The following is a 14,715-nucleotide window of genomic DNA, read 5'->3' on the forward strand; positions in this document are numbered from 1 at the left end:
CCACAATGAAAGTGCAAGATTAGTTTTTGCATATGTCAGCTTTGTCTTCACCACTAGTTTTGAATTGAGGTTTTATTGCAGATTGGAAAAAATAGATAAGGGGGAGATAAATAGTACGTTGGGACTTGATGGTCCTGGGATGTGTAGAAATGTTATTTGTTTCTATTTCTTTACTTTCATAGCCTGTAAATTATTCAGCTATAAGTAAAGTAGTCATTAAGGTTATTTTTTTCTTCCCGGGGCATCACGGGGTGTTGGGGTATGCCATCCATCAGGCAGGTTATGGATACATACAAGGTTGTCAATCCGGAAAAACACATCAAGAGCAAAGAAGATCAAATTCTTCTCCATCCTCTGCTAGGTCCCCTGTATGTACCTGATTTATTTATGAAATCCAAAACATGTGCCAGAATCACAGTTTTAATAAGCAGGGGTATTTTGTGGGCGTCCCAAATGCTGTAATTTGGTATAATGTTTCACGCAGTGAGGAGGTTGGTACAAAATTGACGGAAGGCCCTAATATTTCTTTATTGAAACGGGTCAAATGTAGCTGGGGAGTAACATTTCGCTGCTTTCGGGAGTATGTTTGAATTTGTTGTGTTGTAGTTCAGTGTCCCTGGTGACATGTGCACATGCCAGGTTTGTCGTTTGGCCCGGTTAATGAAGAGAGCCTATATAGACGCTTTTTCATGGGCCCTTTAAGGGTGCAATTCACCTGAATTTGGGATTTGGGAAAAATTTGCAGCCAAAACTTATCTGCCAGCATTGATGCATAAAAATGATCAGGTTCTGTATTTCATTGAAGAATCTCAGAGGCGCCTCATATCTTGGAAAAGCCTTCTGCTCTGAATAGTGCAATACATAATCAGCTGCAGGATAACATTGGTGGCCTTTCCTGATGTGCAGAGTCACTTTTCTTAGCATGACCAACATCTGGATTTGTGCAGAGGCAGTGAAATGAGCAGGCTTTCACCGTGGCGTTCCATTTATTCATTCATTTGCGTGTTTATTTATTAATTAATTTTCATAGTGTGCTCTCTCTCTAAAGGAGTAGACAAACAACCAGACTACACAGTGCAAACAGTGAAGAGACCATGAACCAATGATGGAGTGATGAACTGTACAATTAAGCATTGGGATGAGACAGCTGGAGCAAATGGTGTTTGAGTGGAAGGCAGAGAAGGAAGTGGAGCCCCGCATATGCTATGCCTGCTTGCTCAAAAGGGAGGCCGAAAATACAGAAAGGCACGGAAGCTCTGACGGGGCAGGAAACCAAAAATCCTCACCAGCACTTCAGTCACCGCGTTGCTTCATTTAAAAAAAAAAAGTCATACAGCCTCCGTGCCATGGAATTCAATCAGGAAAAAAGAAAAAGGATGGGAAAAATAGAAATACATAGCTTCTGGAGCTTAAAGGGCTTTTATATTTAAAAGGGCGTAACAGGCAATGTTTTATACAGGAATTACAGATGTGCCACTTGTATAATGAAATCTAAGAAGTGAGGAAAAAAAAAGCAATGGGAAGGCCTAATTCAGGCACAAGAAGAACTTCCTTGCTTGGCTGGCACTGAGGGTCTTTCTGTCCGTGCCCCCTGAAAGGTATGATGTGAAATGGATACCCTTTAACTTCATAATGAGGTTTGTAAAAACAATCTGAATAATAACGAAAGCCGGTTTGCTCTAACCACTGCCCACCCACCAGAGGGAAAGAGCCCAAAATGCAGTCATAACAGCTCCTCGGGCAGCCTTGGGATAAACTGGCTTTCGTTATTACTCAAGGTTTATTTCCAAAGCTCTCCATGAGGTATAAGAGCATTACATTCCAGCCAGGAACTCAGGCATCCCCGGTTTCACGACAGATCATTTTATAATGCGGCAGAAAGCTCCATTATCTGGCACGCAAGGGAAAAAGTCTCTATGCCGGTTAATTGGTTATCTGAGAGCCCCCTGCCTCTTGCTCCAGGCAGCAGCCTGCAGGGGATTAGGGGAGGAAGAGGTGAGGCAGAAGTGGATAGAGCACAGACCAGTGAAAGCTACTGTGCTTCCTAATGTTGGTTTGATGTTTAAAACTTCTTGCCAGCAGTAAAAATAAACCCCACCGTAAGATGCTGGTTAGTGGAGATTTCCAGTTGGTTGAAAGCCAGATAATGGGGGTTTTTACTGTAATTAAGGCATAAAAGATTTGCAGGCAAGGATATTTAAAGAAAAAGTCTTGCCTTCCAAGATGGGGCATCCAGGGTTCAACTGTCTTTCTTGTATTGAGTATCCCAGATCCTAAATTGTTGAAAGCTAAAATTCTGAGTCTGTGGTTTGAGACAGACGGGCTTCTCTCTCCTAGTGCCCAACCCAAAGTTTGTTCAGTGATATCAAGGAATCTGATCCTAGGAAAGCTGAAGTAGAAATTTATAGATTTAGAGATGTGTTGTTTGGCATCTCTTTCCCCATTCAGTCTGCTATTCCTGTGCAGTGCGGTGAGAAGTCTGGACAATCATATTTAGTTTTGCTTCCTTAATTTGATCTGACAACATGTGCTTTGTGGTTTAATTATTTCTGCCTTGTTGTGAGACTGGTGGGTGTACAGAAGGTTCTGGCTGGGGGAGACCAAAGGAGTCATCAGTGTGTTTGGTTTTAGGGGAATGTTAAGTGTTTGTACATGCAATAATACTAGTTGGCCACTGGATGGCATTTTTGGTGTGGGAGTATTTTTTTTCCCAGATACAGTGTGTTACTGGGGAAAATATGTGTATGTTCTCTTCAAGGTTTTGATTTCTCTGATTGGTTGCTGAAAGAGAAGGGGGAAGTATAAAGGAAGATTTTGCCTTTTCCTCCACTGCTCTTGCCCACATAGGGTGGGGATTAGGGACCTCCAGGTATGTAATTGACGAGTACGTAGACTGCGGGCTGGTAGGCCCAGTGACCTTCCAAGGGAATGGGACCCTGCAGGGGCTCTGCCCGTCAAGAGAAGAGACCCAAAGCCAAGAAGAAGTGGACAGGAGTCAATCTCCTCCTTGGACCTGAAGGAAGAGGCACAAAATGGTGGCAAGGAGTTGGAGTTTTCTCCCCCAGGGGGAACTACCATGCAGCAGGAAGGAGAAGTGCAGGATTGGGGTGAGTTCACAAAATTGGGAATGCCCCAGGTGTCCTTTGATGCGCAAAGGTCGAGGGAACCAGTACAGAGAGAAGGGAGAAGTGTCCTCCTTCCCTCTGAGCAGCTTACCGGAGAGGTGAAATGGAGAGGCAAGAGGCCTGAGTGTGGAATGTTGTTTTTTCTCTTCCCAAGAAGCTACACAAAGTTGCAGAGCAGAAGCACGAGTGGCGTGAATTCATGTGACGGTATGCCCCAAGGTGTCCTAGAAGCACAGTGTCCAGAGAAACCTGCAAAAAGAGGATGGCGAGGTGGATGTTGTCCAAGACAACAGGAGCTGTGAGAAATGCTGTGGTGAATGTGATGCTATATTTGGTGCTGTTGGATGAGAATTTGATATGAGTATGTCTGAAACAAATCAGCCTTCCCTTATAGGTGAGAAAGATAATAAAAAGTGGAGAGGATAGCTGTCTGTCAGCATTAGTGGTAATATTCGGTTATAGAAGCCCATAATTTTCTGACTTGTTCAGTAACAATTGTTGCAACACCTTCTCATCCATGTACATAGTTTTTTTTGTCTAGCTGGATATTCCAGGAAATAAAGTTGCTGTTGGTTTTGAATTTGATAACAATATGTCTTTCTCTATTAAGCCAACCTATTCCTATGGATGGGGGTCAGAGATCATGGAGGGGAATAAGGGGTTTCCTCCCTCTCCTAAAAGTACGGAATTGTGTAAGTCCTGTTGTCACCAGAAGGTCCACTTCAACATCTGCAAGACCATGTTAAGAACCCACACAGTAAATTTGAAATGGACGACCACTGCCTAACAGAGAATTCCCATTTTATGTATCTGGTCGAGGGGGGTTACATATTGTTGAACTAAGCAGAGCAACTTCAAATATCCGAAGAGGCAGTGCCATACATATTATGATGAAGCCAATAGAAGCCAATTTTTCTGAGGCTGAAAATTGCCCTCCTCTTCAGTAGTTAAAATCACAGGGTTTGAGGGCAGGGAAGTGAAGTGTGCAAGGGGATTTCAATTTGAAATCCACGAGCATAATTTACCATGCACTTATCTACCCATAGACCCCACCAGTCCCTTTTTTTTTTTTTTTCAAAAGGAAGCTCTGTGGAGTGTTTCCTTCTGAAAATGTGCTGGCAGATCCATGGATACTTTCTTCAAGCCACGAAGGCAGTTTCAAATTTTCCCTGTCATTTTGAGCAGGGGTTGGCTGAAAATCCCATGTAAAGGAAGGTCATTAGATTTTCCTGAAATATACAGTGCCTCTGAATCATGCTTTTCGTTATCCAATTGGATTCATTTCATTCATCAAAGTCAACAGAAGTTTCCGTCCTGGGTTTTTCTAGCTTCAGAATTTGAGTGACTCATCTCCTTAATGAATCACGACCTCATATAGCTTTGCATGGGGATACATCTGTGCACACAGAATGGGATTCTTGAAAATCCAAGGAATTACATGTTGCTATCTTTTAAAATAGGACTCCTAGAATGGGTTTCTACTTTGTATTCTGATGATACAGTTCTACAGCTTTCTATAACGCACCTGAAAAAGAAAGGTTTGATAGCCTGCAGTCATGTCCAAAAATAAAATGATGCCCTTAAGACATGAGTTTATTGATTAAGCAATTTTTTCTGTGTAGGGCTTTGTGACAGTACTGCCTGTACTCTTCTAAATTTTAAAACCACGGCTGTGACAGAAACTGAAGAGCATCAAAAATGAGCTGACAAAATCACCCAACTGATTTCAACCTCATTCTTGCAGGCTTGCTCACCAGGATTTTATCGTTCATCATTTGTATCCCCTGTGAGGAGACCTGGTCCAGCCCTGGCTCCCTGTGTCCCATGTCAGTGCCATGGGCATAGTAACTTCTGTGATCCGGAGACCTCTGTCTGTCAGGTAGGACTCTTTATGCTCTTAAATAAATTGACTCCTTGACCCAAAGGACACATGTCAGCGCCATTGACCAAGCAGCGCAGATTCAACACCATGCAAAATCTCACAAGTCAAAGAGGGTCAGGCTTGGCTCATAATGGGATAGGAAAGTTCGAGGGAATGATGGATTATGAGGATGGAGTTAGTATTAGAGATGTGAATCGGAACCGGAATCGGTTCCGATTCCGGTTCCGATTCACATCGTTAATTTTTTTTTGTGCGGCACGATCGCAGTTTTGTTTATTGGCTGCGCCCGAGCCGATAAACAAAAAAACCCACCGACCCTTTAAAACTGTTCCCTTAGCTTTCCCCACCCTCCCGAACCCCCCCAAAACCTTTTACAAGTACCTGGTGGTCCAGTGGAAGTCCCGGGAGCGATCTCCCGCTCTTGGGGCCTTCGGCTGCCACTAATAAAAATGGCGCCGATGGCCCTTTGCCCTTACCATGTGACAGTTGGCCAGGCCCTGTCACATGGTAGGAGTAATGGACGGCTGGTGCCATCTTTAAAAATGGCGCGAGCCATCCAGTGCTCCTACCATGTGACAGGGGCCGGCCAATGGTACGGATACCCTGTCACATGGTAAGGGCAAAGGGCCATCGGCGCCATTTTGATTAGTGGCAGTCGACGGCCCAAGAGCGGGAGATGGCTCCCAGGACCCCCACTGGACCACCAGGTACTTATAAAAAGTTTTGGGGGGGGTTGGGGAGGGTTGGGGAAGCTAAGGGAACAGTTTTAAAGGGTCGGGTGGGTTTAGGGATTGTTTTGGTGTGCCGTTTTTCCTGCCCTCCCCCAAAATGATAAGATGACCCCAGGAACAAAATCGTGGGGTTCTCTTATCGGGAGCCCCCGATTTCTGACGATTTTGAAAATATCGTCCGATATTTTCAATCGTCCGAAGCCCGATTCATATCCCTAGTTAGTATGGCTCACAGCTAAGAGGCTGTTCTTCCCTGAGAGTCAGTAGTGAACCACTGTGCCTCCATGTTGAACTAGAGGTCTTCTTCAGTCCATGGAATTTTTTTTTTGAAAAGTGTAAGGATACTAATCCAAGCACTATGGTTCAGTTCCAAATCAGAGTGCATTGTCTGAATTTCAGAAATGTCCCCTAAAAAAGAGAGAACCAAGTTAGATAGAGAAAACATTTTGCTCTTTTCTGTATAATATATGCATCCATTATTTTAAAAACAGGTAGCATGCTTTGAGTGAAAATGCTGTATTAATAGGATTAATATTACAGAATACATTTTAAGATTGTTTTTATTTTAATGTGATTCCAGTCAGAAAGCAGAATGCCAAAGTCCAAAGTGCAACACAACATCATTAAAACAATATTACACTTCTTAAACTGACATAAACGAAAAATTTACAGATGCAGACATTTGGAAAAATGTAAACTGTATCTATCACACAAGAAGATTTCATGCACCTGAATAGAAATTTAGGAGACCCCCACAAACAGATTTTGAATATTTAAAGAATCATTACAGAAATGCTTGGAGTCCCTGTTGCGGTCCTGGCCGCGAGCACCGCAACCAGGCCCTTACCTCCTTGTTCCCGGACCTGCTCCCGCCTCCGGAGCCCCGGCTTGCGGCCTGTTTGGCGGTGTCCCTGCTGGGGCTGCGCCGCTGCGAAGGTGCCTGAGGACGCCCTGCTCCTAGGCGCGCGCTAGCCACTTGGGCACCTTTCTAGCCCATTTCCCGCCAGTGGTCACCCCGCCCAGTTCCTGACGTCAGACGCCACGGCCTTGATAAGCCGGCCACGGCCATCCAGTCCTTGCCTTGCAACGGGTTAGCTTTCCGGTTTCCTGTTGCGCTGTGCCACGGACTGACTCGCTTGGCTTTGTCGCTCCGTTCCTGCTACAGTACCTGCTTGGTTCCTGCCTGCCTGCTACAGTACCTGCTTGGTTCCTGTCTGCTTGCTACAGTACCTGCTTGGTTCCTGCCTGCCTGCTACAGTACCTGCTTGGTTCCTGTTTACCTGCTACAGTTCCTGCCTGGTTCCAGTACCCGTGTCTTGCTACCGTTCCTGCCTGGTTCCAGTACCTGAGTCCTGCTACAGTTCCTGCCTGGTTCCAGTACCCGAGTCCTGCTACAGTTCTTGCCTGGTTCCAGTACCCGAGTCTTGATACAGTTCTTGCCTGGTTCCAGAACCCGAACCCAGTTACAGTATTGCTACTGTCCTAGTCTGGTTCCAGTTACCTGTCCTGATCCACAACCCACCTAAGTCCCAGCGGCTGGGCCCCCTACGGGCTCCTCCCGGGGGGGCTTCGGCTTCCAAGGGTGAAGCCACCTAAGTCCCAGCGGTTGGGCTTCTATGGGCTCCTCCCGGGGGAGTACCAGCTTCCAGGGTGAAGAGCATCTACATTCTGCCTGAACATCTGCCTCCCGGCCTACTATTCATTAGAGACATTGACCATCTATTCCCAGTCTCCAGCAGGTCGGCCTAAGGGTCCACTAAACTGAGACTCCCACAACAGATTGCAAGGCCATGGACTCGGCGGATGCGCCTGTTCCCTTGGACCTGCCAGGGTTGGCCCAGGAGCTGCATTATCAACAACAATACCTCGAGATTCTTACTGGTTCGGTAGGGGAGTTGTCGGCCCGATTGGATGCCAGGGCCTCATCTTCCCCAGAACCAGCACCCGAGGGCCAAGATTCATCAGTGACCCAGCTGCCGGCACCCTCCCACTATGCTGGTGACTTAAGGACCTGTCGCGGCTTCCTGAACCAATGTTTTGTACGGTTCTCCCTGTTGCCTCGGCAGTTTCCATCGGATGTGGTGAAAGTGGCATATATCTTGTCCTTGCTCGATGGGAAAGCCTTGATTATGGGCTTCTCCCCTTTGGGAAAACAATGATTCTTCGCTAACAGATTTACAACTGTTCATTACGAACTTTCACCAGGCCTTTGATGAGCCCGCCCGAGTAGCCACAGCTACGTCTGATCTGCTGCAACTTCGTCAGGGGGCTCACTCCTTGGCAGATTACGCAATGGAGTTTCGGACTTTAGCCCAGGAAGTAGGTTGGCAAGATGGTAGTCTTAAGGCCATCTTCCTGGAAGGCCTCTCTGGATGCATTAAGGATGAGATTGCGGCTCGAGATCTGCCGGAGGACCTCAACGCCTTGATTGAGATGGCTGCTCGCATTGACCACCGCCTACAGCAACGGGCCAAGAAGCAGCGCTCCTCTCACCACAGTCCAGCTCATGGGCCGAGACCTGCGCCCTCTCATAAGAGTTCTTGTCCAGACGCTCCCACCTGCGAACCCATGCAGCTTGGACGGGCCCCGCTTTCTGCTGAAGAAAGACAACGTCGCCGTTCGTTGAAGTTGTGTTTATATCGTGGCCAGAAGGGCCACTTCTTGGCATGCTGCCAGAAGCGTGCGGAAAATGCCAAAGCCTAGGAGGTCAGGAGGAGCTCCTCCTAGGCTGTGCTACAGCCCCTCAATGTACAGTTCCTGTTACTCTGGAATACCCCGGAGGATCCTTTGAGACGATGGCGTTCCTGGATTCCGGAGCTGGAGGTAATTTCATCCTGCATGACCTAGTCTCCCAGTTGCGGATTCCTACGCATAGACGGGAGGTTCCGTTACGAATTACCTCTATACAGGGGCCGCTCCTTCCTGGTCCTGTCCAGATGTCCACGGCACCCATTACGGTCCGCACCGGGGCGATCCATTCGGAGGAGATAGCCTTCCTAGTGTTGGATAAGGCTGCCCACCCTATGGTGCTAGGGTTGCCGTGGTTACAGAAACACTCGCCCACGATTCAGTGGGATATACGCTACAGATTGTTAAATGGAGTCCTTTCTGCCTGGCTAATTGTATGAAAGTACCTAAGACTCCCACACTTCCATTGATACACTGTGCCGTGGGTCCCCTGCACCTTATGAGGACTTCACGGATGTATTCTCCAAGACCAAGGCGGAGATCCTTCTGCAGCATCGTCCATATGACTGTGCTATTGACTTGCTACCTGGTACTATGCCCCCTCGAGGAAGGGTTTATCCCTTATCTATATCTGAGACCCGGGCCATGTCCGAGTATATTGCAGAGAATTTGGCCAAGGGGTTTATCTGCCCGTCCAAGTCGCCTGCAGGGGCAGGCTTCTTTTTTGTCAGCAAGAAAGACGGCTCACTGAGGCCGTGTATAGACAATCGAGGCCTAAATTTGATTACCAAGCGAGACCGCTACCCGCTCCCGTTAATCCCGGAGCTCCTTGATCGGCTTCAAGGAGCGAAGATTTTCACAAAGTTGGAATTACGAGGAGCGTACAATTTGGTCAGAATCCGCCCCGGAGATGAGTGGAAGACCGCGTTTAATACCTGGGACGGCATTACCAGTATCTCCTGATGCCTTTCGGCTTATGTAATGCCCCGGCGGTGTTCCAGCACCTGATGAATGAGGTGTTACTGGACCTTCTGAACACCTGTGTAATTGTTTACCTCGAAGACGTGTTAGTCTATTCCCAGGACCTGCCGTCACACAGTCTGCATGTCCGTCAAGTGCTCCAGATACTTAGGGAGCATGGTCAGTACGCGAAACTGGAAAAGTGCAGCTTTGAGAAGACCTCCCTGCTGTTCCTAGGCTACATAGTTTATGCAGCAGGCTTTCAAATGGATCCTGAGAAAGTGACAGCTATTAAGAATTGGCCCCGGCCAAGGCGTCTTAAAGCGTTGCAACACTTCCTCAGCTTTTCCAATTTCTACCGTCACTTTATTTTATTTATTTATTTTTATTTATTTTAAATCTTTTCTATACCGTCATTAAGGTGGGTACCGTCACAACGGTTTAATGTAAGGCACAAAAAGTAATTTTATTAAAATCTAACAGTTTACACAGGTGCCATTAGGTTCGGTAACATAGTTTTTAATCAATGCTAGTTGTTAAATGAGTGTTATGCCTATTGTGTCCGGGTCAATTATATGGCAGTTTTGAGTCTGGGACTCATTCTCTAGATTTAGCTTATCCTTTGGTGATGAATTCAATTTAAAAAAGATACACCCTTAATTTGTGTGGGTGTTTTGTATCTCGCACTTCCCTGGTTTGAACCTTGCAATTCCCTGGAATCTATTCTCCCTTCTCTTTTTGAAAGGCTTGTTTAAATAGCCAAGTTTTTAGATTTTTTATTCCCAATTACTCTCATATTGTGGCTCCGTTAACTGCCCTCACCCAAAAGGGGGCTAACGCGGTGGATTGGCCAACTTCTGCCTGCTAAGCTTTTGAGGCCCTCAAAGAAGCCTTCTTATTAGACACCTGCCTTCGTCATCCGGATCCCAGCCGGCCCTTTGTGGTGGAGGTTGATGCCTCCAATGTGGCTGTAGGGGCCGTACTGAGCCAGTACTCTGATTCTGGACAGCTGTTGCCCTGTTCATATTTCTCAAGGAAATTCTCCCCAGCAGAGAGCAACTACTGTGTTGGTGACAAAGAGTTGCTAGCCGTGAAACTTGCCCTGGAGGAATGGAGACAGTGGTTGGAGGGAGCTATCCATCCGGTTACGATTTATACCGATCACAAAAACCTAGCATTCTTGAAGCAAGCCCAACGCCTGAATCCAAGACAAGCCCAGTGGTCGCTGTTTTTAGATTGGTTTGACTTTACCTTATGCTACCAACCCGGCTCTAAAAACATACGAGCTGACGCGCTTTCGCGCTCTTCTGAGGTCGAAGAGACTCCTGACATACCTCGGTATATCTTGGACCCCGTGAAAGTAAGCCTTGCTGCAACCTTGGTGTCCTCCCAAAGGAAGACTGTTGTTCTGCGTCGCTCCCAGAGAGCAGTTCTCGCTTGGGCCTTTGACTCCCTCACTGGGGGTCATGCTGGTTGGAAAGGGACTTTAGACTTGTTAAACTGTTTCTGTGGTGGCCAACGGTGAGACAGGACGTCCAAGCTTTTGTGGGCTCATGCCCTACTTGTGCTGTTCAAAAGCTGCTCATCGGGAAGCCCAGGGGCTTGTTGCAACCATTGCCCATCCCGGTGGAGCCTTGGACACTAATCTGCACTGATTTTGTCGTGGATCTTCCTGCCTCCGAGGGTAATTTGGTCATCTGGGTAACCTTGGACCCTTGCCAAAACTACCTTCTGCCCCTGACCTGGCTAGCCTGTTCGCTCAGCATATCTTTAGACTTCACAGTCTCCCGCAGGATATAGTTTCCGATTGAGGACCACAGTTTAAGGCTCGCTATTGGAAAGCCCTATGCAAGCGCTTCAATGTGCAACTTAGTCTTTCGTCTGCATTCCATTCTCAGAGTAATGGGCAAACGGAACAGACCAATCGAACACTGAAGACTTTTCTCTGTGCCTTTGTGAACGAATGACAAGATAATTGGTCCAATCTACTCTCGTGGGCGGAGTTCTGGTACTGGAAGTTCGCCGTTCCTCGTTGTTTATGGGAAGCAACTTCGACCGCCCCTACCTTCGCCTGAACCTAGTGCACTACCGGCAGTGCAACTCTCAGCCCGCCAGCTTCGGTCTTTGTGGATCTCTACCCAGGAAAAGATCAGTAAAGCCGCCCTGTCCGCCAAGGAGTGGGCGGATAGGCATCGTCAGCCAGCACCTATCTTCCTCCCAGGAGACCGTGTCTGGCTCAGTACCAGAAATCTACAGCTACATATTCCATCTCGAAGACTAGCTCCGAAATTCTGTGGGCCCTTTCGAGTTGCCCAGAACGAGTGGGAGCAGTCTCATACCGTCTACGTCTACCCTCCTCCATGCGCATACATGATGTATTCCATGTGTCATTGCTGAAGCCTCTTGTGTTGTCCAGATACCACTAGCGGGCTCCTGAACCCTCGGACTCTTCAGTACCGGACGAGGTTACGTATGAAGTACGTGAAGTTTTGGATGTACGGTTCCACCAACGCCGATGGGAATACTTGCTTGCCTAGGAGGGTTGCGGACCCGAGGATAACTCCTGGGAACTGGCCCGTAATATCCTCGACAAGAACTTATTACGGCAGTTCCATCTGGATCGCCCAAGTAAACCTGGACCGGCTAAGAAGGGCGTAAGAGGGGAGGTACTGTTGCGGTCCTGGCCGCGAGCACCGCGACCAGGCCCTTACCTCCTTTTTCCCGGACCTGCTCCTGCCTCCTGAGCCCCGGCTTGTGGCCTGTTTGGCGGCGTCCCCGCTGGGGCTGCGCCGCCGTGAAGGTGCCTGAGGACGCCCTGCTCCTAGGCGCACGCGCGCGCCACTTGGGCACCTTTCTATTTATTTATTTTATTTATTTTTAATTTTTATATACCGACATTCTTGTATAATATACAAATCATACCGGTTTACATTAAAACAGAAGATGCAGGCAAAATGTTTCCTTTGTCTAATACATTGAACATTTATAACAAGGAAATTGTTAACAAGGGATAAAAACTAAGAAAAACATGGAGAAAGATAAAACATGGGTTTCTAGTCTGTTTTCCGCCAGTGGTGACCCCGCCCAGTTCCTGACGTCAGACGCCGCGGCCTTGATAAGCCAGCCGCGGCCATCCAGTCCTTGCCTTGCAATGGGTTAGCTTTCCGGTTTCCTGTTGCGCTGTGCCACGGACTGACTCGCTTGGCTTTGTTGCTCCGTTCCTGCTACAGTACCTGCTTGGTTCCTGCCTGCCTGCTACAGTACCTGCTTGGTTCCTGTCTGCCTGCTACAGTACCTGCTTGTGCCTGCCTGCTACAGTACCTGCTTGGTTCCTGTCTGCTTGCTACAGTACGTGCTTGGTTCCTGCCTGCCTGCTACAGTACCTGCTTGGTTCCTGTTCATCTGCTACAGTTCCTGCCTGGTTCTAGTACCCGAGTCTTGCTACCGTTCCAGTCTGGTTCCAGTACCTGAGTCCTGCTACAGTTCCTGCCTGGTTCCAGTACCCGAACCCAGTTACAGTATTGCTACTGTCCTAGTCTGGTTCCAGTTACCTGTCCTGATCCACAACCCGCCCCCAGCGGCCGGGCCCGTACGGGCTCCTCCCAGGGGGGCTTCGGCTTCCAATGGTGAAGCCACCTAAGTCCCAGCGGTTGGGCTCCTAAGGGCTCCTCCCGGGGGAGTACCAGCTTCCAGGGTGAAGAGCATCTACGTCCCGCCTGAACATCTGACTCCCGGCCTGCTATTCATTAGAGACATTGACCATCTATTCCCAGTCTCCAGCAGGTCGGCCCAAGGGTCCACTAAACTGAGACTCCCACAACAGTCCCACAGATATTTGGAAGGTCTTGTAAACATCCGTATAACATACTGGAATGTATAATTGGGAAAGAAATTGTCAAAGCCATTTCCTACTACTACTCTACTACTTACCATTTCTATAGCACTACACGACATACACAGAGCTGTACAAACACATATAAAAGACTGTCCAATAGAGCTTACAATCTTATAAAACATACAGGACAAGAAACTTGGGGCATTTCATAGAGTAAGGCAATGGTTAAAAAGTTAGTTAATGAGGCTAAAAGCAGACAATCAAGCCTAAGCTTTAAAAGCAGCCTCAAAAAAGTTAGTCTTTAGATGGGATTTAAACACGGCGAGAGAGAACTTTTACGGGACCAGTTCAGGAAATCTATTCCAAGTACATGATGCAGCTAGGTGGAAAGCACAGAGCTGGGAATTGGCGGTAGAGGAGAAGGGCACAGATAGAAGTGACATGAGCAGAGTGTATGAGGAAGAGTGTAGTTGGGATGTGAATCGTTTTTTGATGATTTAAAACAATCGTCAGATATATTTTAAATCATCAAAAATCGTTAGAGCCACGATACAATAGCAATTCCCCCGATTTATCGTCAAAAAATCGTAAATTGGGGGAGGGCGGGAAAACCGGCACACCAAAACAACCCTAAAACCCAACCCGACCCTTTAAAACAAATCCCCCACCCTCCCGAACCCCCCCAAAATGTTTTAAATTACCTGGGGTCCAGTGGGGGGGTCCCGGCGCGATCTCCCGCTCTCGGGCCATGGCTGCGTTAATAGAAATGGCGCCAGTGGCCCTTTGCCCTTACCATATGACAGGGCAAAGGTAGCGCCGGCGCCATTTTGGTTCCTGTCACCCGACGTCACGAGTTACACTAACCATGCTCCTTTTTTTTTATCACAGGCACTATTTTTCGCAATTTTATAGCAAATTCATAAATCTAGGGACAAGAAAGGTAAGGTTTGTGGGCAGAGGTAGATGTTGCGAATGTACGTATTTTACTAAAATCCTGTTGTCTTCCATCCTTGCTGCACATGCACAAGTTTTGTGATCTTCCACTATGATTTTCATGGAATGAGTCACATCAGGACAGAAAGTAGTGATTTCTACTGGGCAAAGAATAAACCACTGCATCATTTCAAGCTATCTTTGTTATTCTTTCACTCTTTCTTAATCCTAGGCCTGTCAGCATAATACTGCTGGGGAGCACTGTGAGAGATGTGCACCGGGATTCTATGGGATTATCAGTGGATCACCAGGTGACTGTCGACCATGTGCCTGCCCTCTAACCATTCCTAGCAACAAGTAAGTTGTTGAACCTGCACTATTTTTCCCTTCCAATAGTAGGTTCATGTGTTTTAAGTCTGTGATAGCAGCTTTGATATATACGAAAGGACCAACTGTTTGCAAAAATATACAGCACTCTATGATGCTAAACAGTGTCCAGTCTACCAGCAAATCTGGGTTTACCTGCCAAATAAGGAAATGCTCTTTCGTTCCTTAGCAGAG

General features: G+C 47.3%; 1 protein-coding gene across 1 annotated transcript in view; it reads left to right on the forward strand.

Annotated features, from left to right (window-relative positions):
* LAMA2 (laminin subunit alpha 2) overlaps nucleotides 1-14,715 on the forward strand; it is a 1,492,466-nt gene that overhangs the window by 1,118,317 nt on the left and 359,434 nt on the right. Inside the window, 2 exon segments of the mRNA XM_029596813.1 lie at nucleotides 4,870-5,004; nucleotides 14,387-14,511. Coding sequence (XP_029452673.1) covers nucleotides 4,870-5,004; nucleotides 14,387-14,511 — 260 coding nt within the window.

Source organism: Rhinatrema bivittatum, chromosome 3 (genome assembly GCF_901001135.1).
Source record: "Rhinatrema bivittatum chromosome 3, aRhiBiv1.1, whole genome shotgun sequence".
NCBI lineage: Eukaryota > Metazoa > Chordata > Amphibia > Gymnophiona > Rhinatrematidae > Rhinatrema > Rhinatrema bivittatum.